The 21,594-nt window shown below is 35.9% G+C and overlaps 2 protein-coding genes across 3 annotated transcripts in view; both read right to left on the reverse strand.

Moving 5' to 3' along the window:
• Positions 1–130: 130 nt before the first annotated feature.
• On the reverse strand, positions 131–7,273 carry LOC117432199 (lymphatic vessel endothelial hyaluronic acid receptor 1-like). Its single transcript, XM_034053767.3, has 6 exons — positions 6,362–7,273; positions 5,138–5,309; positions 3,902–4,041; positions 2,489–2,932; positions 2,033–2,111; positions 131–1,653 (listed from the first exon to the last, which is right to left on the reverse strand). Exons 1-6 carry the CDS (start codon positions 6,441–6,443, stop codon positions 1,449–1,451), a joined length of 1,122 nt encoding a protein of 373 aa, XP_033909658.2. The 5' UTR covers positions 6,444–7,273; the 3' UTR covers positions 131–1,448.
• A 210-nt stretch (positions 7,274–7,483) lies between these two features.
• LOC117431925 (uncharacterized) overlaps positions 7,484–21,594 on the reverse strand; it is a 43,291-nt gene continuing 29,180 nt past the window's right edge. For both annotated transcript variants that reach the window (XM_034053205.3, XM_034053204.3), the window contains exons 29-44: positions 21,488–21,565; positions 20,469–20,518; positions 19,782–19,838; positions 18,943–19,515; positions 18,060–18,138; positions 17,226–17,352; positions 16,730–16,760; positions 15,758–15,898; positions 14,806–14,937; positions 14,534–14,681; positions 13,867–13,916; positions 13,320–13,427; positions 12,597–12,661; positions 11,325–11,444; positions 10,409–10,549; positions 7,484–9,562 (exon numbers count right to left, since the gene is read on the reverse strand). In XM_034053205.3, the coding sequence (XP_033909096.3) occupies positions 9,316–9,562; positions 10,409–10,549; positions 11,325–11,444; positions 12,597–12,661; positions 13,320–13,427; positions 13,867–13,916; positions 14,534–14,681; positions 14,806–14,937; positions 15,758–15,898; positions 16,730–16,760; positions 17,226–17,352; positions 18,060–18,138; positions 18,943–19,515; positions 19,782–19,838; positions 20,469–20,518; positions 21,488–21,565 (2,147 nt within the window). In that variant the 3' untranslated portion in view covers positions 7,484–9,315. The remainder of the gene's footprint in view (positions 9,563–10,408; positions 10,550–11,324; positions 11,445–12,596; positions 12,662–13,319; positions 13,428–13,866; positions 13,917–14,533; positions 14,682–14,805; positions 14,938–15,757; positions 15,899–16,729; positions 16,761–17,225; positions 17,353–18,059; positions 18,139–18,942; positions 19,516–19,781; positions 19,839–20,468; positions 20,519–21,487; positions 21,566–21,594) is intronic.

The raw sequence follows: 21,594 nt of genomic DNA on the forward strand, positions 1-21,594 counted from the left end.
CTTAGTGCAAATGTGGTATTAAATAAAAGGACAAAAATGAACTCCCCACACACATTTTTGTTTGTTTTGTTTTTGCAAACACTACATAATTTCATTTTATTAAAAATAATTAGAAAACAAACTTCTCTACTAATAATATAAACTGTTTTATTGAGTATGTTTCATAACAACAAGTATATATACAGAGCAAATACCTGTTCTGTGAGTTTTTAAAACAAGAACATGATAGCACAAACTTACAAGCTGTAATGTGTATTGTAGTCTATACAACATACTATAATCCATTCATACATTATTATACTGTATACAGTGTTATGATTAAAAACTGAGTAAAGAGAGGGTAGATATAAAAAAGCTCTAATATGTAAAATGACCCTTTTGAAGAAAAGGGTAATTTATAAAACAGTTCCTGAGTGTGAAGGCTTCTGTTTTTATGTACTTTTTTTTCTTTTTGGAAGAGCTTTAAATAAAAGTTTTATCACTCTTTGAAAACATGTTGCTAACTGCAATAGACACGTATGACCTCTGTATTGTTTCCTGCAGTTTACAACCACAGCATTTAAGCATTCTTTTAGTTGGCTGACTTTTAGTAAAAAAAAAAACATTGATCCAACTTCTTGCCTTACTTTATTTAATTTATTTATTTATTTTATTAGTTCTAATATTGCATTCATATACACTATATATCTTTGGACACATTCCAAACACTATATATATATATCAGTACACAAAAAGGGATACGTTTTTATGAATGCATACTTAATAATAATATAATTACATTCTGAAATTAGTGTTTGGGACAAATTATAGTAAAAAAAAATAATAATTAAAAGGTAAAAAATTGTGTCTTCTGTGGTCCAGTGGTTAAAGAAATGGGCTTGTAACCAGGAGATCCCCAGTTCAAATCCCACCTTAGCCACTGACTCATTGTGTGACCCTAAGCAAGTCACTTAACCTCCTTGTGCTCCGTCTTTCAGGTGAGACGGAATTGTAAGTGACTCTGCAGCTGATGCATAGTTCACACACCCTAGTCTCTGTAAGTCGTCTTGGATAAAGGCATCTGCTAAATAAACTAATAATAATAAATAATAAAAACAGCACTTGTCATAACCTTGTTTATTATTATTATTTATTTCTTAGCCGACGCCCTTATCCAGGGCGACTTACAATTGTTACAAGATATCACATTATTTTTACATACAATTACCCATTTATACAGTTGGGTTTTTACTGGAGCAATCTAGTTAAAGTACCTTGCTCAAGGATACAGCAGCAGTGTCACCCACCTGGGACTGAACCCACGACCCTCCGGTCAAGAGTCCAGAGCCCTAACCACTACTCCACACTGAAATGAAATAAAAAATTAGAAATTAAGTAAAAAAAAATACATTAAAATAAAAAAAATGGTAAAATGTAAAAACTGTATTTGACAATGCGTAACATTTCCTTCAATCCTGTGCGTTTGTTTCATGAGGAGCTGTCACAATTATGTCTTTGGCACCATTGCTGTCTTTGAGATTTTCATCCTGCTCCTGGTATTCTGTCTGTTCTTGTTCTTGTTCATTCTCATCAACTAGGTTATGTTTCCAGAGTTCGGTTTCAATGCTCTCCTTTTGCTGATTACTGTCCGCAATTGGAAGTGTTTCCTTGTACCTTTAAATGAAAACATTGGTATACACTGATTTAGATACAGTACTGTCAGAACAGTCCGTCTATAAAAACGCATCAAGGTTTCAATAAACTGACAACGTTGTGGGTTGAGACCTAAAATCACACTGTTCAAATATTTTAAAAAAATTAAAAAAATATTGATAAGTATCACCCTAAACTCTATCACACTTCAACACAGTACCTGTAGTTTATTTCAAGTTTTGAAACATTGTTAGTTTATATTCCTTTTAGAAATAACTGGCAGAACAGTGCAACACAGCAAAGTATCTATACTGTATTTGATACAGTATTGTCCTGTCATCATATCATGTCAGTAAATAATATACTTTAGGTCTAGCACACAAATAAACTGAACACCTACTGTTTTAAATAGCAGAACCCTGCAGTCAACGCTGTTAACAGGAATACGATAGCAAGAACAAGTAATGCGGTTTGTAATGCTGAAAATGAGAAAACATAACAGAGTATTAAATGCACTTCTGTTATTTATTAATCTGGATATTTTCAATAATTGCATTTACACTGTATTTCAATAAAGAAATAAAAAAAAAGATTGTCCACATTTAAAACAATAAAATCAGCAAATCACATTCAAAAGGACAGTGTTCATCCAAGTAGCATGTGACAAGAGGAAAACTTATCTTAGCATTTCATATATATTTATGTCTTTAAAAGGGCAAAACATTTGAGCAATTGCTTTGGATAAGTACAGTAGTCCATCCATAAACTTGAGTATTATAAAAAAAACAAATAAACATGAGTATTATGGATATACTCTCATCCATAATGAGCACATACAAGATAAACAAAGCCATACCTCCAAACTGAGTTCCTTTACTATGTACAGATGTGTCTGCATTTCCATTGGGGTCCATTGGTTCAGTGTGGTCAGATGTACTAGTGGTCAGTGATGACCAAGACTGTGCCTTAGTGGTCTGTGATGATGAATACTGTGCATTAGTGGCTTGCGGTGATGAAGGCTGTGCATTAGTGGTCTGTGATGATGAAGGCTGTGCATTAGTGGCTTGCGGTGATGAAGGCTGTGCATTAGTGGTCTGTGATGATGAAGGCTGTGCTTTAATGGTTTGTGATCGCAGAGACTGTGTTACAGGAGTAGCACTTGCTTCCACCATCAGTTTTGTAGAGGTAGCCAATGGAGACTTCAAAGTTGGTGATGTTTTCTCTTCTCTTAATTCTGTTGTTATCATAGGGGGAGGTGCTGTGGTGTGCATTATGGGTGCACAAGAGTTTGTCATTGTATCTGTTTAAAATATACAATTCTGTTAAAAACTGTAAACTTTACATACTGACTACATAAAAAACAGCATACACTTTTGAAATGTTTTTTTCCAGAGTATATCTATATACACATGTATTATGCTTTTGGTTTATGTATATTCACATTCTTTCTGTACAGGCTGGTGTAACTGTACTGTGTTTAATAGAAGTCATATTACCATCAATAGACAGTTGGGTGCATTTTATATAAATGACAAATGAGTCGACTATTTGAAGGCAAACTTCATGTGAAAGACTTCCAGCTGAAACATTTGTCATTGAATTTATTACGTTTTTGTTAGTAGTTTTAAATGTAGCACTATTGAGTGTGGATCTAAATAGAACCTCTTTAAATCTCTATTCATTTTTAGGGTGTTTTCCCCCTGTGTGATTTATCGAGCCACTATTACCATTGTCACAAATAGCAAACATATTTTAAATTATAATATACAAGTCTTCATGGCAGCAGTATTAGTGTCATACCCAAGTTTAGATAATTGAAATACTGTCCTGCTCTCTGCCTTGTTTTTGCTCTTGCAAGTAGAAATTCATCATTTTTCCATTGTGGCAGTATATGGCATATTCTCATTTCAGTTATTGTTCTATGAAAACATTTTTGTAGTATATTTTCAGATCCCTCATGCTAACCCTTTCAAACATCACGTTAAAATCCCCCCCACCCCCAATGTGTTTGACTGATTGAAGTGTAATTCATGTTCCAACATGTCATCACCTCCAAATGGACGATGTCAAAGTTTAATGAGCAGTGTCCCAGACTAAAACTGTATATATCAGAAGGCTGTTCCTTTATCAGTCCACATGTAAACAGATGTATAGAAGGCTAAACTTGTTACACCTGCAGTCTGAGCAAAGTGTGTTTTATGTACATTGATTTATTTTGTCTGACACTACATTTTTCATTAATAACTCTAACTTCATCTGCAGTAAATACCTGTTGAATTGAAGCAGTAGGCATCAAATAGTTTTTCTAATTTCACATGCCAGTCTATTACTCCAGTCTTATTTTTACCACAGTTGGGAAGAGGTTTTATTCGAGAGACTACAACCACATTTTCAACAGTCCAGCCAAATCTGCAACAAATCAAAATTACACATTTATTGTAAAGTGAAACGATACTTTCCAAAACATACAATATATCTTTATGATGGTTCCAATAATGAAATAGAAATAAGTGAGTGTAGTTGCCATGGCATCAAAAGCCTATAAGTGCCTCCACTGTTTGTTTTCAAACACACTTTCCCTTGATAAAGGTATGTTAAACATACCAAAACATAGGGAAGTTGGCTCTTTTGAACAAAAAATATATATACACTATATATTCGTCTCCATTGTTCTGTTTAACTGACTGACATCTTTCTGTGTTGTTTTGTCATGTCTGTTTGCTTCCTGTTTCTTGAGAAATCATGGAATATAGTGACCTTTCAACTCTGTTGGCTCCGTCCCCTTATACAAGCAGGCTGAGCTGAGAGAAGGTGAAATAGTATACTTGTTTCATTAAGGCAGGAAAGATCTACTCACTCATCTGACAAGTTATTTCAGCCTTTCTGAGATAAAGCTGAAAACTGCACCATTCAGACCAGTAACATTTCATGAATGTATTTCACTGCCAGCAGATATTTGCCATTCTTACTGGTTTGGGAAACCAATTCCTTGCTGCTCTTTCAATTGTTTTTATTATGCACCTTAATAACCGACATTGTATTTGTCACTTTTAAAGTGATGATTTTGGTAAAGAACATGCAACCCTTTTCATGGTGTCTTGTTCAAGTTATTTTTATTTAAAACCTTGATTACTGCACTTGTAGATCTCTTGCTCTACTGCTCCTATTATGCCCTGGATTTTCCTGACCTGAGCACCGCATTACTGGATCCTCAGCTAATGCACTATCCTGGCACTATTGTACTTGTAGATATGACATGTTGTAATCTTAACTTGTTGCATTGTATTTTAGTAGTATTATTTGCACTTATTGTAAACTACACTATATTTAATATTAAGCTTGCACTGTAACCCTTTACTGCTCTGTAACACCCGTAAGTCGCCTTGGATAAAGGCATCTGCCAAATAGATTGATAATAATAATAATAATAATAATAATAATAATAATAATAATAATAATAATAATAATAATAATAATACAGAATATTTTAGTTTTTTTTACTTACCGGCATGTTTCTAAACCATGTTCAGAAGCCCTCTTGACGTGTTCTTTTGTTGCCAAAGTAATGCCTAAGGACTGACATGCAAACTTAGCATTGGTTGCATTGAGTTTGTAATCTTTTCCTAACGATACCAAGAGCACACCTGAAATTCTGCAGTTAGTAGAGACAACTAGATCTAGAAAGAAAACAAAAAACATGTTAAGGGGGAACTTAAACTGCCAATGTAAAATCTTAAACTTGAATTACTGTTTAAATTATATAAATTAAAATGTACAGAAACTTATTGCTAGAATACTCAGCTATTGCATCGTGAAGTGTAATAGGTACAATTACAGTATCTACTGGAAAACTGTCAATGACGTTAGTATTTACTGTGTTAAAAACAAAATGTACCTGTAGGGATTAATTGGGCACCATCAAATTCATTTTTTTCATAAAAATAAGTAATGTATTTTCATTATTACATCTAAATGTATCACCTATTAAGCTAAAATATACTTATATTTTAACAAATTCATGTTAATTTTATAATATAACATTTTCTGGTGTTTGGAAATTAGCTCATTTAGAAACATTTTGTATCTTTCAATAATTAAGGACATGGACAAAGCAAAAATCATTGTACAGGATATTAATCTTTTAAAATAAAGCTTCCAAGAGGGTCCCTCATTACCACAGGTGCTGTAAATGATAATACAATTGAATGCAAGAATAATTAAAAGAATAAGAAATGAAAACTATTCTCTACACCTGTCATATTGAACTCTGTGTTTCATTTTCAATTATTATTCTATACATCAATTCAAATACAGTGTTGCCCAAATCTGTTGACTCTGACTTGGAAATTATGAAGTGAAAAATGAATGTCAGAGATAAAATTTCGACAGCAAGATAATAAGAGAATAGAACAATTTCACTTTGTAGCTCAATATGCATTTTTGTTAAATTCCATGTCTATATTTTTAATTGCAGTTGGTCTACTGTGTTATAGTACCACTTCATTCTCATAAGCAAAGCTTGCACCAGATGATTCTACATTGTCTTGCTAAAAATGTGATGATGAAACTACAATGAACTACAATAAGGAATATTAAAAAACATACAAAGATGAAAACAAACATTTTTGGAAGAAAATGCAAAAAGAAAATCAGACTTTCTTTTATTTATTTATTTTTTAATCTGTTTTGCTAAGATTTTCTTAAATATAATTATGAAAAGTGGTCATACCTTTTATATTGATTGGGTTCTGTAGCAGGACTAAAATAACCAATGCAAAAAAGAGAAAAACTATCAGCCAAACTTTTGCCATAGCTGGTGACTGATATAATCTTCTTATTTCCAAAAAAAAACAAAACAAAAAAAAAACTGTATGAAGAAATAATGAAAGCTCACTGCAGGTTCATGACCAAAACCATCCATAGAATGAAAATGTTGCACAGGGTTGCCTATTGCCTTAGTCAAGGTCACTGTTTTAGAAAAAGGAAATAGGAAGCACAAAGTTCCTGTTGGTTGGTTAAATGTGATTCCAAAAGCCACATGTATAGATTATAAAGAGATGAGTCTGAACTGGGGTCTAACTTCATCAGACTGTCAATATATCTGAATAAATCTGTGGAAAAGATATCTTCTATACGTGGTGGAATTTTCTGCATACAACCGAGCAGACACCGGTCCTGTACTGAAAACAATAGAGCAGAGACAAGTTGGAGCAACTTCACACTTTATTAGTCTGCAGACTGGAGCAAGCAGACTCTGCAAGCAACCGCAAAGAAAGCTCAAAATACACTAAGTCAAACAGTATATACTTATATAATCAGTTTTTGCACAGAGTTCATGACTTGTGGTAATTCTTATCTTCCTTAGTCGACTCAAACCAACCTTGTGGTATTCTTGATACTGTTGTCTACCGACTTTTCTGATTGGTTGATTTTTCTAGTTGCTAGGGAGAGAGTGTCTGTCAGGTCTCACAAAGTTGATTCCCCTACTACAAGAATATTAACTAAGTGACTGGGGAAAAAAAGAGGAATTATCGCTGTCTCAAAATATTATCTTTTGAGACAGTCCTGTTCTCATGTCGCTGACTCATGCACTTCTCCGAAAACAGGGCTGCTGACCCTTGGCGATATTCCAGTGTGTTAGTTCAACATTTGTAAATCTAATACTTTGTTAACATCAAACTTCATATAATATCATTATTCAGGTTATACAAGTCACAGAAATCATCAAAACACATTGAATTAAAACTCTTAGTATGATTAGTCTAAATTACTACAATTAATCTGAGTTTTTCTAACACACTTCTTCCTTTTTATGTCTTTCAGCATATAAAGTTCAGAACCAAACAGGATGTCACACTTATTAATATTTATTATCATTGGTTTATATACACAAATAGGTTTGCAACTCTTGAAAATGCTGTTCAAATCTAAACATTTGGTATGTAATCTACAAATAATTGCTATAATTGTGTTGATCTTTTTGAGAAAGGATAACCAAGTATGTGATGAGGGGTTTGTGGTGGGGCTACAAGTCCCACCAGGAACGAGGTTTAAACCCCAAAAGCTCAAGTGCCTCTAAACTAAGATAGACCCCAATGGAACTGGAACCAAAAGGCATCATGTACTTCTGCAATCCACTGAGTCACTTTACACTGGAGAGATCTGTCAACAGGCCCCTTCTCAAGGGCTTGGTTACTTAAAAATGAAACTGTACTTTAGATTTCATTAGTGATTTCCTGTTCAAATTAAAAAACGCAGGAGCCGATGAAAGATAACTCACTGCTAAGGAAAAGACAGAAAACGTTGTTGAAATGAGCAATTACTGCCACATTCCACACATTGAGGTAGACCTGATCTTAATCAAGGAGTTGTCATCACTTAGTTCTATTAATACACACTCAGTGTGCTGTAATCGTTTTGAGTTTTTATTGCACTACATATAAAAAAACACATCAACAAAAGCTAAGGGAAGCATTTAGACAACACCCCATCCTTCCAATCCCACCATTCATCCCACCCCCCAGCTGTAGAATCTAACAAGTAAACAATCTATAACAAAGATGATTGAAATAACAGTTATAAATATCAAACTTAATCTTGAAAATAAACAAGAAAAATCATAAAAAAAACAGATAGATGAATAGATAGACACAGACAGACAGATAGGCCAATTCATAAATTAATAAATATATTCAACAAGTTGCAAGCCAGAGACGAAACAAAGCCCCTGATATTCTCTTTCAAGTACAAACAAGGCTGTTCGTTTAAGAAATCTGAATATTGTACAGTATACAAATGCATGTTGGTAGGAATTCAGGTTTAACAGTTGATGCTAGCTTGCCAGTTTTCTATATTCTTCGCGTGTAGTTTGTTCTTTACATTTTTAGCTATAAAAAATAATTGCAGTAAGACGCTCAAGGAATTGCTTAAGAAAAGAGGTTTTAAGGCATCTTTATTTCAAGACTCAAGTATGTGGCACTATACAGTACGATGGTAGCACACATGTGCAAAGTTTTACAATGATATAAAAAAATTAAATATTATCATGCTAATCAAAAATAGTGCTCCTTTATAATCAACCCCCTCTACTGATAAAACCAGTGCTGTGAATAAATCCAAACAGTTGTGTATTTCTATTACAAAAATATTGCACTTTAAAAACTACTTCTATTACTCTGCTTAAATACACAATATAGAATATTTTATCTAAGAAAGTAACATTTTACCTCTCTGAAAGTTTAAAAAAAAAAATAATAATAATAATACTTCAATACATCACTGCATTGAAACTCAGTCCTTATCTAACCTGAGACAGCTGATCATGAATTTGGGTTCTCTCTGTCCAACAATATTTCTAGACAACCCTACTTCTTTGTCCAAAACAAGGCAACAACTTTAGACACCTGATAACGAGCAGTGATTCAAAAAAAGTCTTTAAACATTGAGGGAGTGTTAAAAATATCCATCAAAAGCTCTGGGTACATTCCTCATTAGGTTCGTCTGTCCGCCCCAGTAAACCTGTGTAACTGATCAGGGTACTGAATAAGCAGCTTCTTCATATTTTATTATTTGTATCATTACTGTGATTGGTATTATACTACAGTACCCATTTGGATAGCTAAACCCATCTTCTTGATGTTTGTTACAGTGCGTGTGCAAAAGCTTATGAATGAGACTTCTGTGTTATTCTGGTGTGGGGTTCTTGTGCTGCAGTCCTACATTCCACTCAAAGTTCTGCTTTTTGCCGGAGCACACGCTCTTTCCAGGAGACGTGTCAGCCACTTCAGTGCTGGAGTTATTATAGGATGTGAAAATGCAAACTATGAAAGCCAGGATCACCACAACAGCTGCAATAATCCAGACCAAGCGATGCTGTCTGAAAACCTTTGGACACAGTCTGTCAATATAATCCAGAGCTTCTTCAAATTTGCTGTAAAATAAACAGGGAGAATACAGTTTATACAGCACACATGTTCTATAGCAGGGGGCACTATAACGTGATTGTAGCTAATATACAAATTGCATACATTTGCTATGCACATCCTTTCACTATATAGGCCTCAAATGTGTATTTTTGATGGAAAACTGTATTTTTATTTTAAAGCATGTGACATGGTATTGCACTAGGTTAAAGAAAAGCTCTCATTTTTGCTTGCCATGCCTTTCTTGGTCATTTCACCCCAGCAGCATCTTCTGGTTATTCATGGAACACGAGCAAGGGCTGCGTGAAGTAAGCCCTGGGATTTGAAATAGGAATGATGTGCTTGTGACTTCAGGGAGATGACATGCTTTCCCTTTGGCTAGAGGAGAGACGCCCTCATGGAGGTGAGACCGAACCGACTGGCCTCCGAGACATGGAGCATGTTTGGTGCCCCCAGGGGGAACTTGGAATTATTAAGAGATTGTTAAGATAGATTTGGCCGGGGGTCCCCTCTGGCTCTTGGAGAACCTTCCTGGCTGATTACGAGGAACCTTCCTGGCAATTGACAGGAAAGAAGCCAGTGAAATGATCGAGGAAACATTGCTTGAAAACAGATTTCTTCAACGTAGTGTAGTACCAGATATCATGTTTTAAAATGAAAATACATGCTTGCTAAAACCAGTTGGGTGTTGAAGGAATATACAAGATGTTTGCCAATGGGTATTCTTTTTTACTGTGTGGGGGATACTGTAAGTGCATCAATGCATTTTACTGTACTTTTCATTAATTTACGAAGAATCATCCAAACGTGGCTCTGAATGGGAAGACAGTACTATATTCACTTCGAGGTCATACCTGCTCTTTTTATTTTCTATTTCCTTTTCCATTTCCAATTCTTTTTCCTTTTCCTCTGCTTCTTTCTGACTTTCATCTATTTTCTCCTCCTCTTCCTTCACTTCCTGTAGTTCTTTACTTCTCTTTAATCCTTCTTGGTACCTGAGTTTAAATCAAAATTTACATGCAGCGTTTTACATTTATACAGCTCTGACAAGAATCTGTAAAGCTCCATTCAAATAAAACAACTACATATATGGCCAGCGCTTGCTATTTCTAATCGAAACAAGGTATGCAAGTAACTGTGACAGAACAGCAAGTGATCAATTAACTAACTGACTGGTCACGTTCTCACATGGTGACTTTGTAGTCCAGGGCAGGGAATTAACCTCTTCTCTGCAAAACAATCAAACCCATATACACATTTAACAGTTTAATCAAAATTGCGACTCCCAGAACAGCTAATAAAATGTCATCATACTCAATTGAAAAAGTAGGTCACTGTGACTTACATTCATAGTTTTAAGCATAATTTAAATTGTAACATTGCTATCCATCATCACTGATTGTAACATATGTTCAGCTATGGTCTTTTGAGTGTAGCTTACAACCAGTGGACAAGAAGTATCGCAACTAGGTAAACCTATCAAAAACAAAAAAACAAATTTCATATACGTTATCATAAAGAGAGATGGTGTGAACGTATGTAAGCTCATTTTATGAAAATCCTAAGAAAAGCTTCTCAGTACTTTTGTGAAATGCTGGGTTTGGATCTGTTGACAGTTAATTTCCTACGCAAGATATTTGACTCATTATTGTAAAATTATGAAAGCACATTTAGACGCCAAAAACACAGAGAACAGCTGATATAAAAGATAACAGATGCATTTGTGTTCTGCTGTGCCTTGGTTCAGAGTTCATGAAGAAACCTCCTTACCCTTTATTGTAGGCGTCCTCCTCAATCTTAGCTTTTATCTCCGACCTGATTTCATCTCGGCTGCATGGAGGTGGGGCAGGAACAGGAGTAGCATTTTCCTGGTCCTGACTTGTTTTTCCACTATATTGTTTAAACAGGAAAGTTACATCTCTTAATTAGGGTTAGTGTTCCATTCACATGTTTAGGCAGCTATGCCAAGCAAGAGTACAATCACTTTTTCCACCACTGGCTCTTGTCATGGTCTCTTGAAAACAGGACATTTGGAAGAACAATACATACTCTTGAAGTAGTGCATCAAAAGCACTTCAAATGAAAGCAGAAATATACCCCGTACAAATGTACAACCCTCCCCCTCCAAAAAAAAAAAAAAAAAGAATATTCTTACTGCATTTTAATCATTCATTTGTTTGACTTAAGTTAAATAATCTCCTAACCAAATTTTGAAGTCTGTTTGAAAATGTAAAAATGTAACAAACAAAGCCACAAACAAAGCAGATACCAACTTTAAAAAAAAAAAGAAATTCCACCTAAAAATATGTTAACCTTGACTGATGTTACTGTAAACACACCTATCAACCTTTGGAAATAACCCCTAAATATTGTGTCAATTTTCTACCATTCTCTCATACTAAGCTTTGACATAGGTTCATACAGTTCATGTGTTAAGTGCACATCTCTACAATGCGTACACTAGTGTTCTATATATAATAGGAATACAATTCTTAAATCAGGGGCATACTTACAATGATAAAACAGTACAATGATGAACAATCTCTCAAGTAACACACTTAAAAACCCTGTGTTTATATTACAGCATCCAGCTCTAAGTAACACATCCATTGTCCTGTAATCTCTGAAAGCAATTTCCTCCAGGTCATGTTACCAAACTCAAACATCCTGTCGCAGCGGAATATATGTCTTGAAAGAAAATATGAACTTGTCAGTATTTTTTGGCTATAAACCACTGCTCAGGGTAACCTGACCCAGCCATTTTGAGAAAAGAATACCGTGCTTTTCTGAATGAAGTCTGAATGAATATTCTTCCCCATATTATATAATCTGGGGAATAATTGGTGCTTGTAAGAACAATCACTCACATTTCAGCAATAGGGATAATTTCAATAATGAGAAGTATGCCATTGTTGTGATGATTTAATTAGTGTACTTCATATGAATCCTCTAGGAACAATGGCATTTTCCCTTTTGTGTTTTATTCATATTTATGGCATTCAACAGATACATTTTCAAGCAGTCCTTTTAAACACTACTTACTTCTCGGTTATAGGTGGTTGCACTGGGCTTTTAGGTGCACTGTTTCTCCCACCGTTCACCTCACACTGGAAAACACAAAAGCAACTGTTTTGAGTACATTTTTTAAAACTACAATAACACCAAACTTCAATAAAAATGGGTGCACAGCTCTGGATAGTCTAATCCATTAACTTGTCACATACAATCCATCACCATGGTTACACATAGCAAGTTCTGTGACTTAATTCCATAATCTTGGGTAACTTGGAGATCTGGTGTTCTTATTAGATCATAAAATACCATTAGGTAACCTGAGTTCTCATATCACTATTTCTAATGACCTCTATGTAACTTGTAATACTGACAGCATAACTCCCTTTGTGCATGGCAACCTCACATGGGGACGGTTAAAAAAACCTCTCTTCTAGTCTTCATATGGGGACATATGGAAGACACAAATGCATGAGGACCTCCTATGAGGATGCAATGTTTTCCCCATATAAAGCAAAGGAAAAAATATATATATATTCTCAATATTCAAAGCATGAAATAATTTAAAGTCCTTGTTATTTTATAGTCAGTGAGTAGCCCAAGGCACTCCACAGCAGCTCCAGCATTCTCTATATCCACGGACACCTCCAATACGGCATGAAGAGGTGAACTGAGCAATGTGAATGAACCTGAACCACAGAATCAGTGGAATAAACCCTACATTAAAGAAACGCTCTGCTCTCCCTTACACACCAATGTAGGTAATGACGTGTTGGTCACAGCCCCGGGTGACTGGTTAGAAATATTCAACAAGTTGAATTTCGGGACCACAGCAACGCTGACCCTTCTGCGTGGCAAGGCCTGGGAAAAGAAGACGATGCTTAATAATTCTCTTCCTATGAAGAATTTAATCAATAAACAGTTCCATTACATTTTATATGAATTAACTGTTTTTCCTTGCTAACAAATGTTAATAAACCATAATAGACTATAGTTAAAAAAGCCAACAAGATCAGTTTTGCATATCAAACTGATCTTGTTTAAAGTCTTCTGAATAAGGAGCAATCTTTCAAATGGTTGCTAACGCTATTAACATAAGCAGCAAACGATAGTCTATGGACTACAATCCAGCACATCCACTGACAAATCACCTGATTTGCCTCTATTACAGTCTAAGCATGTCTAAATGGTGTAGAAGCACAAGATATTGCACCACAGGCAGGGTATCTTGATTCAATCATTTCTAAAGTAATAAACAGAACAGCATTGCTTTACAGTAATGTTTTGAGAGATATCATACCTTTCCTAGGGTCAGAGACATAGATCTGGACGCACGAGGCACACCATCTTCTGTAATTAAAAACAAAAAAATTGGATTTTTTTTTTGTAGGGGAATGACTTATATTGCATTCAGCTAAATCTGTATTTAATCACATCCTGATGTAACTATCACTATTTAATCATATCCTGATGTAACTATCACTATTATCTGCTGTATTATTGAATTGTGGTTTGTCACACTTGTACTTTGCTTGAACAAAAGTTATTGTAGTTCTTGCTCTTATTGTATTACTTGTATTGTAACACTTGAAATGTATTTGCTTACGATTGTAAGTCGCCCTGGATAAGGGCGTCTGCTAAGAAATAAATAATAATAATAATAATAAATAATAAATCTATACCCCCCGCAACCCCCTTCACACCCTCCAACTCCATGCCTCACCTATTTAGTGCTTTGCTCAGTATCAGTAAAAAAAAACACATTTTCATTAGTAAGAGGTTCATGCTGTCATATTTATATGTAAACTTGAACAAGCACAGAAATGCATATAGTTCACAAACACTATAAACAACCACTATTTTACTTTTGCGTTGATTAATGTACAAGAACTAGATATAAGTTAAGCAGGCTTATTCATGTTTTGATTAATTAATTCCTCAAACCTTTAGTATTTTCAGAATATTACCTCCACTGTCAGCTGCTCCGTAACGACTTGAATTCTGGTTTGCCAGCTTTTTGTACTCAATAAGTTCTGCGTGATCCTTTTCATACGTTCTCTTCAAATTTTCCACATACTGCATCATCACTTCAGTAGCTCTTGACATCCGTTTTTCCTGAAATGCAAAACATAAAGATAAAAAAAAACACACAAAAAAATGCGATTTACCAAATCTCACATGCACTGTACATAGACTTTGACTGATGATGTAATAAACAGGTGAGTTTCAGAAGGCTTACCTGCCGTACGGCTCCAACCATTTCCGCTCGACTGGACAGTCGGGATGCTAGACGATGGAACACTGCTATCGTCTCCAACAGCCTCTCATAGGATTCCCGTTGCTCACAGTTCTGCCATTGCAGGATTGAACCCTGCAAACAGTATGAACAGATGTGAGCTCAGCGTACTAAAAACAGTAACACAAAAAATACTGTTTCGAACAGTCATTCAAATAGCTTTGATCAGTGCTTCTTACAATACTGCATTTTATAGTACAGGGTGGTGTCAGATCATGGTCTTTATCATTTGAATGTCTGTTGACATTATAGTATTGCTGTCATGTTAGTCACAATGAGGGATGAAGAACTTCATCAGCTGCGTTTTTTTCCATTAAAAATGTCAAAAGAAATCCTGACATCTACTGCAACCATGCACTCAAAGGTGGCTAATTAATTCAGCATGCCTGATTTATGATTTAAAAACTTTCAATGAATTAAAAACTACAGTAGATTCTTTTTAATTACAATGCCCTTTTTTTCAAGTTATATCAACAGGAATATACGGCACAGTATATTTCCTCGGTATTATTATTATTATTATTTATTTCTTAGCAGACGCCCTTATCCAGGGCGACTTACAATTGTTACAAGATATCACATTCTTTTTTACATACAATTACCCATTTATACAGTTGGGTTTTTACTGGAGCAATTTAGGTAAAGTACCTTGCTCAAGGGTATAGCAGTGTCCCCCATCGGGGATTGAACCCACGACCCTCCGGTCAAGAGTCCAGAGCCCTAACCACTACTCCACACTGCTGCCCAGTATGCAACACACAGCACTTATCAGTCCTTCATTGCACATGGAAGAAGGCAGGTCTCACACTGTGCTGGCATGGCAAGGCTGGGAGGATGGACTTTACACTGGGGTTATTAAGGATGTGGATTTGAATACCCCAGGTTTCATGTGCACCTTAATGACTCCTTTGAAATCTTCCAGCTCCTTGTCAGTGTTGTCCTCAGTCTGGGCTCTCTCTCTCTCTGCTTGACGCAGTCTTGTTTCCAGAGTGTAGCTGTCGTTTCGAAAGGCCAGGGAGAGCTGGACAAAAGCATTCTGTTGGAGAACAAATGCTGTTTAACTGAGAGATGATCATAATCCATAGAGTAGGTGACCTGACGTGCGATCTTTGATAATACGTTTGCATGAATGTGTGAACTGGGTTGTAGAACGTGAAAAGGAAAGTTCAGTGTTTCCACGCTCTTAAATTACCTTCTATATTGGTATTTTAGATTACATGTATATTAAAAAATCCCATAACAAATTAACATAAAAATCCCACACAAACAAAAGGAAAGTGATCAAGTTCTGAACTCCTGTCCCTTCCCATTCATTTCTTAAATTTGCACCAGCTGCAGAAAGCTTTAAACATGCAATAGAAAGCTGGCGAAGCAACTTTCCTCGCAAATGTAATATAAACAAGGAGCAACAGGTCAGCTTCCCTCTGCCTATCTGTGTATCCGTCTGTCTTCTGGGTCAGTCTGACAGAATTTGTTTCTAACTTTAAAACAAATAAACAATATCAACAGAATCCAGTCCACTCTGTTGTTAGTATTTAGCTTCTCCAAGGAATTCCGATAACTTGTCTTGAGATTAAGAGTTTAACCAAGCCACGCTGCTAAGGGTTTAAAGCCAAATGCTGACCTTTGAACAAGCAGAGTCAGTTCATGAACCTCCTCCAGGGAATAGGAGGATATGGATTACACGCTGTTTCTTAAACTCAGACCCACACAGTTGACATTTTCACATCACTTACAGGAAGCACAGTTCCTGAAATATAGACTTCCTCATGTGACTTCATTCCCAGTTACATGGTCCCAAGGTACAATTAAAAAGAATAAAGCAGATGTCAGTGACATGATGGACGAATGGAATATTGATACCAACCTCAACTTCTTTTTCTGTGAGGGGAGGTACACTGCAATGAAAACAATAATATTAATGTCCTTCCTATTACTATTCAGTTTGTAAAGGTGTTTTTAGATACAGTAATATGTTTTGCTAAGGGACCTACATCGACAATCCTGTAGAGACCTGCTTTTCACAATGTTCTACAAACTAAGGTTCAAGTACCTCCCTTAATAAAAAAAAAAAAACAACTGAAACGATACAAACCCATACTTTACCGTTGTGAGTTCTTGAACAAAGTAACCATATATCTAACATTTCTGCAGACAGCCTCATCAGTGAAAGATTAAACGAAGGAGCCTGAAGACAAGTTATTCCTTCAGAATTGAATCATACACAATTTTCTTTTGTTTTTAACCATCTACAAAAATATGTTTAAAGACATTTTTAACAGTAAACAACCTGGGTCTTCTGCTGGAGTAATAATGCAATTTGTTTTAAAAAAAATGATCTGAACCTCTTAAATATTGCATACCTGCCAGGTAGGGATCTGAGGACTTTGAGTTTGCGAAGCATGACATCAGAAATGTTTGGCATGACATCAGATTTTTCTTTGGGTTCCTCTTCCATTGGCGGAGGAAGGGAAGTTAGAGGAGAGGGGCCTGCATGGATGGACCAGGGTTGGTGTCAATTCCTGGTTTCCAATTCAAAATCAATTCCCAATTCCCATTCCCTTTTAATCAATTCCAACACACCATTGATCAAATGGCAATTAACAGTATTCTGTTAAAATGAGCTTTTCACAGTGGCAAAAACGTCAATTGAAGTCACTGTTTGTCAATTAAATTGGCTTTGAATGAAAGCAGTTGAACAATCACAACAATTATTATGTTGCTAAAAAATCAATTCCAAGCACTGTTTAACATAACAGCATGTTTATAACACTCAAAACACCAGTCCTTAAAATAATATAAGTTACGAGTGGCTCTCACTGTTATTAGAGATGTCATATCATGCTGTTTGGGTTGCTCAAACTGTGCAAAATTATTTATTTTATAATCGGAGACGCCTTACATACAACATGTGAACTTATTATAAATCACAAAAACAAAGACTGTTCTCAGGAACTGCTGTTAAACATAAACAGTGTTGTGTGTGTGTTCTATGCACGGGAAGACATCAATACAGTACACGGAACACAATGTACTGGAATTGTGACAGATCCTTAGAGGTGATTGGTTAATTCCTCATACATGCTTTATAATGACAGTACAATTGTTTCAGGTAATGCCTTTATCAAAACAGAAAGAAACATGTTTTTATGTTGTCTCTGTATTGTTTAATGTGAATGCCAAATTAACTGTTTTACCTCTTTCCTGTTCAGCTGTTTCACTGAGATCCGGCAACTTTAATCCAGCCATGGTTTGGTTTCGCAATAACTTATTTTCCTAAACAAACAATACAACATATTTAGCAGCTGAGCAAAGTGCCTGCCTACTGTTTGATGACATTAAAAGCCTCTTGAAGGAAAAAGGTATCTTATGATCAGAATAGAACTCTGGGCTTAAACATTGAAGTCAGTTTATGACATAAAATGATTTGCAGCTAGAAATAACCTTCAGAACCATCTCTGTGCTATTCAGTACAGCCAAACTGTTCCACCAAAAACTGACTAGGGATCAGCTTTGAGAAGCACCCATCAAAATCTCACCCATCATCACATGAGGGTGTCGCAGCATGTTTACTACACTTTTGCTGCAGGAAGATTTGTATTACAGCACAGTTCCAGTGCGCGGCAGAAAAGACACACCTGTTTTTTAAAGTCGTGAAAGAACTAGGAACTGGTTCCAAGTTTGAGAAGTGAATTCACTTTAACATTGACTAGTTTTAACAAGTGATCTAATGTCCACATGCGAGACACTAACTCTAAAGAATTATATTAGTATGGAAATGAAAGATCTCAAAAAAGCTAGCAAAACTAATCTTCAATATAAAACCTTGTTAAAAATTACCTTCAATATACACCACAATTACTTATCCATTAATGTTAACCCACTTGTATCAATGATCTGAACTATGGGGCTACAAATTCATTGTTTCTTTGTAGGTAGGATCTTGCATGCTTAATGGCATCCTGACATTTTAATGTCAAAGCATTTATACGGTTTGTGCCATGTGGCACTGATGTTTAAACTAGAGAGGGATAAAAAAAAAAAAATTCTCTGTGTCAACACTGCCCCCTAGATGCTTACCTCTCTTAGCTTGACTAGTTTCTGCGTTTTGACTGGCTGCACGGGGAAGTCCTTGTACCCTGTAGATTTTAGCAGCTGACTACTGGATTTGTCATACAAAGTAAAACTCTTGTCAGTCATGGTGGGCAAATCCTGGGCTCCGTTTCTCAAACTTGCCTGCTCCATGCCATCCCAGGACACAGCTCTCATGAGAGGTGGGCCAGAGCCAAAGGATTTGAGTTCTGCTGTACAGGCGCCTTTGGGGTCCTTGTGGGCTTTAGTGGGGGCCTTCAGGCCGGGGTTCACAGCACCGGCAGCAGATTTCTGTGGTTGTGCGTTCCCCGAGGGACAGTCATTGTACTCCACAGATCTTTGTACCATGGCAGGGGACTCCTCTCCAATGTTTGTAACGAGTCCGATGCAAAGCTTCCTGCTTTCAGTGTTTGGAGGGTCGAGTCGGGGATCACAGTTCTCTTTCTGTTCTGACAACGCTTCTTTGGAGTTTCCATAGGAGCCATGCCGAGGTGAAAGCAATCCTTGAGAAATCTTCCATTGCTCGTTGACTTGTCGATCCACCAGTCCCTTTCTGGGGCTCTGGAAAAAAAACAAAAATCAATTTAATAGCAAGTATATGAAAAATGAAAAAAAAAAAAAAGCTATAAAAATGTAATTTAAAGTGCAAGAGATATTTGTAATGGTTATGGCGGTGTCATATTTTGATTTAATCAATGCCAAGGTGTAGTTTACCTTCCCTTTAATTACAGTTTCACTGCTCTATTACTGCTCTGTGAGAATAATTTGGAAGAAGATAAACAGCAGGGCACAGTTATAACATCCAATGTAATTGGAAGAACTCTAACCTCAGTATCCAGCCCTATGCTGTCTGTCTGTCCTCTAGCACTGGGAACATCCAGATGCTGCAATGAAATAAATAGGAAAGGTACAATTTTAATGCATAAGCATTACTGTGCGTGGCAGTGCAATATAGTACAATAAATTTGAGGGAGGCTATAAGATGACATTTAATTAAATGTATTTTCATGTTATTTTAACCATATTGTACTATAAAAAACATAATGTAATGTCTTATATTAACGTTCTATAAACACAGCATCTGATGGAGAAAGGTCCATCTATAGTTGTGGGATTTATAGTACTCAAGCGTCAAGAAGTACTTTCTAGTGACTACAAACATAAGCATTGCCGCAAACCATATCTTTTAATGCAAATATAGCATAGAATCAAATAATACATGGTAAATAATGAAAACAACATTTATTTATACCTTATTAAATGCATTTAAACATATATCTCCCTATTTGGAGACACATTAAACTACACACCAAACATCATTTAAGAACAGCCTGGTCAAGTACACTGTTCTCCTACAACGCTGATTGGTTTACTGAACAATTCCCTAACCAGTGTGCTTATATTATCTTCAGCTGGCCAGTGTGACTCAGGCATCTGTTTTTTTTTAATACACATTGCAACTGTGCTATATGAAAATAGGGGATGTGTGATTTGCATAAAATTAGCATCAGTACCTGAGGCGTGGGTGAGGTCCCAGCAGAATTAACTGCAGTTCCATCTGAGGCTGGAAAGTAAAAACAAAATATATACTGCGTTTTAAAATGAAATTCAAAGAAAAAACATACAAGCAAGTCTGAATACACTAATTATTACCTGTAAGATTTAGCCTACATTACCATGATTAATAATCTGAAATATATTATGTACTTTTAAATCCCACTTTTCCAAGTAGAGAATCCTCCTTACTCACTGGTACATTTTAATGAAGATGGATTTCATGCAGAGTGGAATATCAACATTAACCAAAAGGACAGTGTTGTACAATTGCCACACTAGTTTTCTATGTGAACACACAGGGGTGTGCATGGTGTGAATGCCCCTTCACTGAGACACCAACATGGCGCAGCTGGTTTCCTTTGTCTGGTCTCCCATCCAAGTACTGACCAGGGCCTAATCTAGCTTCTGGGAGTTCGTAATGGGTGCATACCTAAACTCAACATTTAACACAGCAATGCCACTAAAAATTGTTCCTAATCTGCAGTGCTGGCTCAACGTTGACTAAACAAACTCATTGACTCTTGGAGCTGGTGAGCTACTAAAGATGCAACAACAAGAATGACACTGTAATATGAAAGATACAAAGCATGTATAACCTAATTTAATTCAGGAAACTGAAACGATTAGAATTAAGGCTCTATGTTTTTCACGGGGGAAACATTATCAATATTATCAATATTGAATGTGGCAACATTATTTGTTCTGCTTTAATAAATGTTATGTTTCATTGTGAAATATCTATTATTAGACCATGATGTGCTGTGAATAAAATAAAGCCCTAATTATAATAATAACAGTTATTTTTTGATGCATTTAAAGTCCATCTTTAATCAGCAAAGCGTCCCAGACTACCCTGAAACACGTTTGTGACTTTTTTGTCGAAAACCCTGAAAACAGAGGTTGAGTTTGGTATGCAGCCATGCTACAAGCAGGACCTCTACTGGAAACAAGATGCACTATCAGGGAAAAAGCCTACCAATCTGGGGGGGCTGAGTGAGGGAGCTGCTTCGTGAAGTTACTGGAGAGGACACTGGAGTGAGATTGGGAGAGACACCTGCAATGGAAACGAAAGGATAATTAATA

This window comes from Acipenser ruthenus, chromosome 27 (assembly GCF_902713425.1).
Source record: "Acipenser ruthenus chromosome 27, fAciRut3.2 maternal haplotype, whole genome shotgun sequence".
Classification (NCBI taxonomy): Eukaryota; Metazoa; Chordata; class Actinopteri; order Acipenseriformes; family Acipenseridae; genus Acipenser; species Acipenser ruthenus.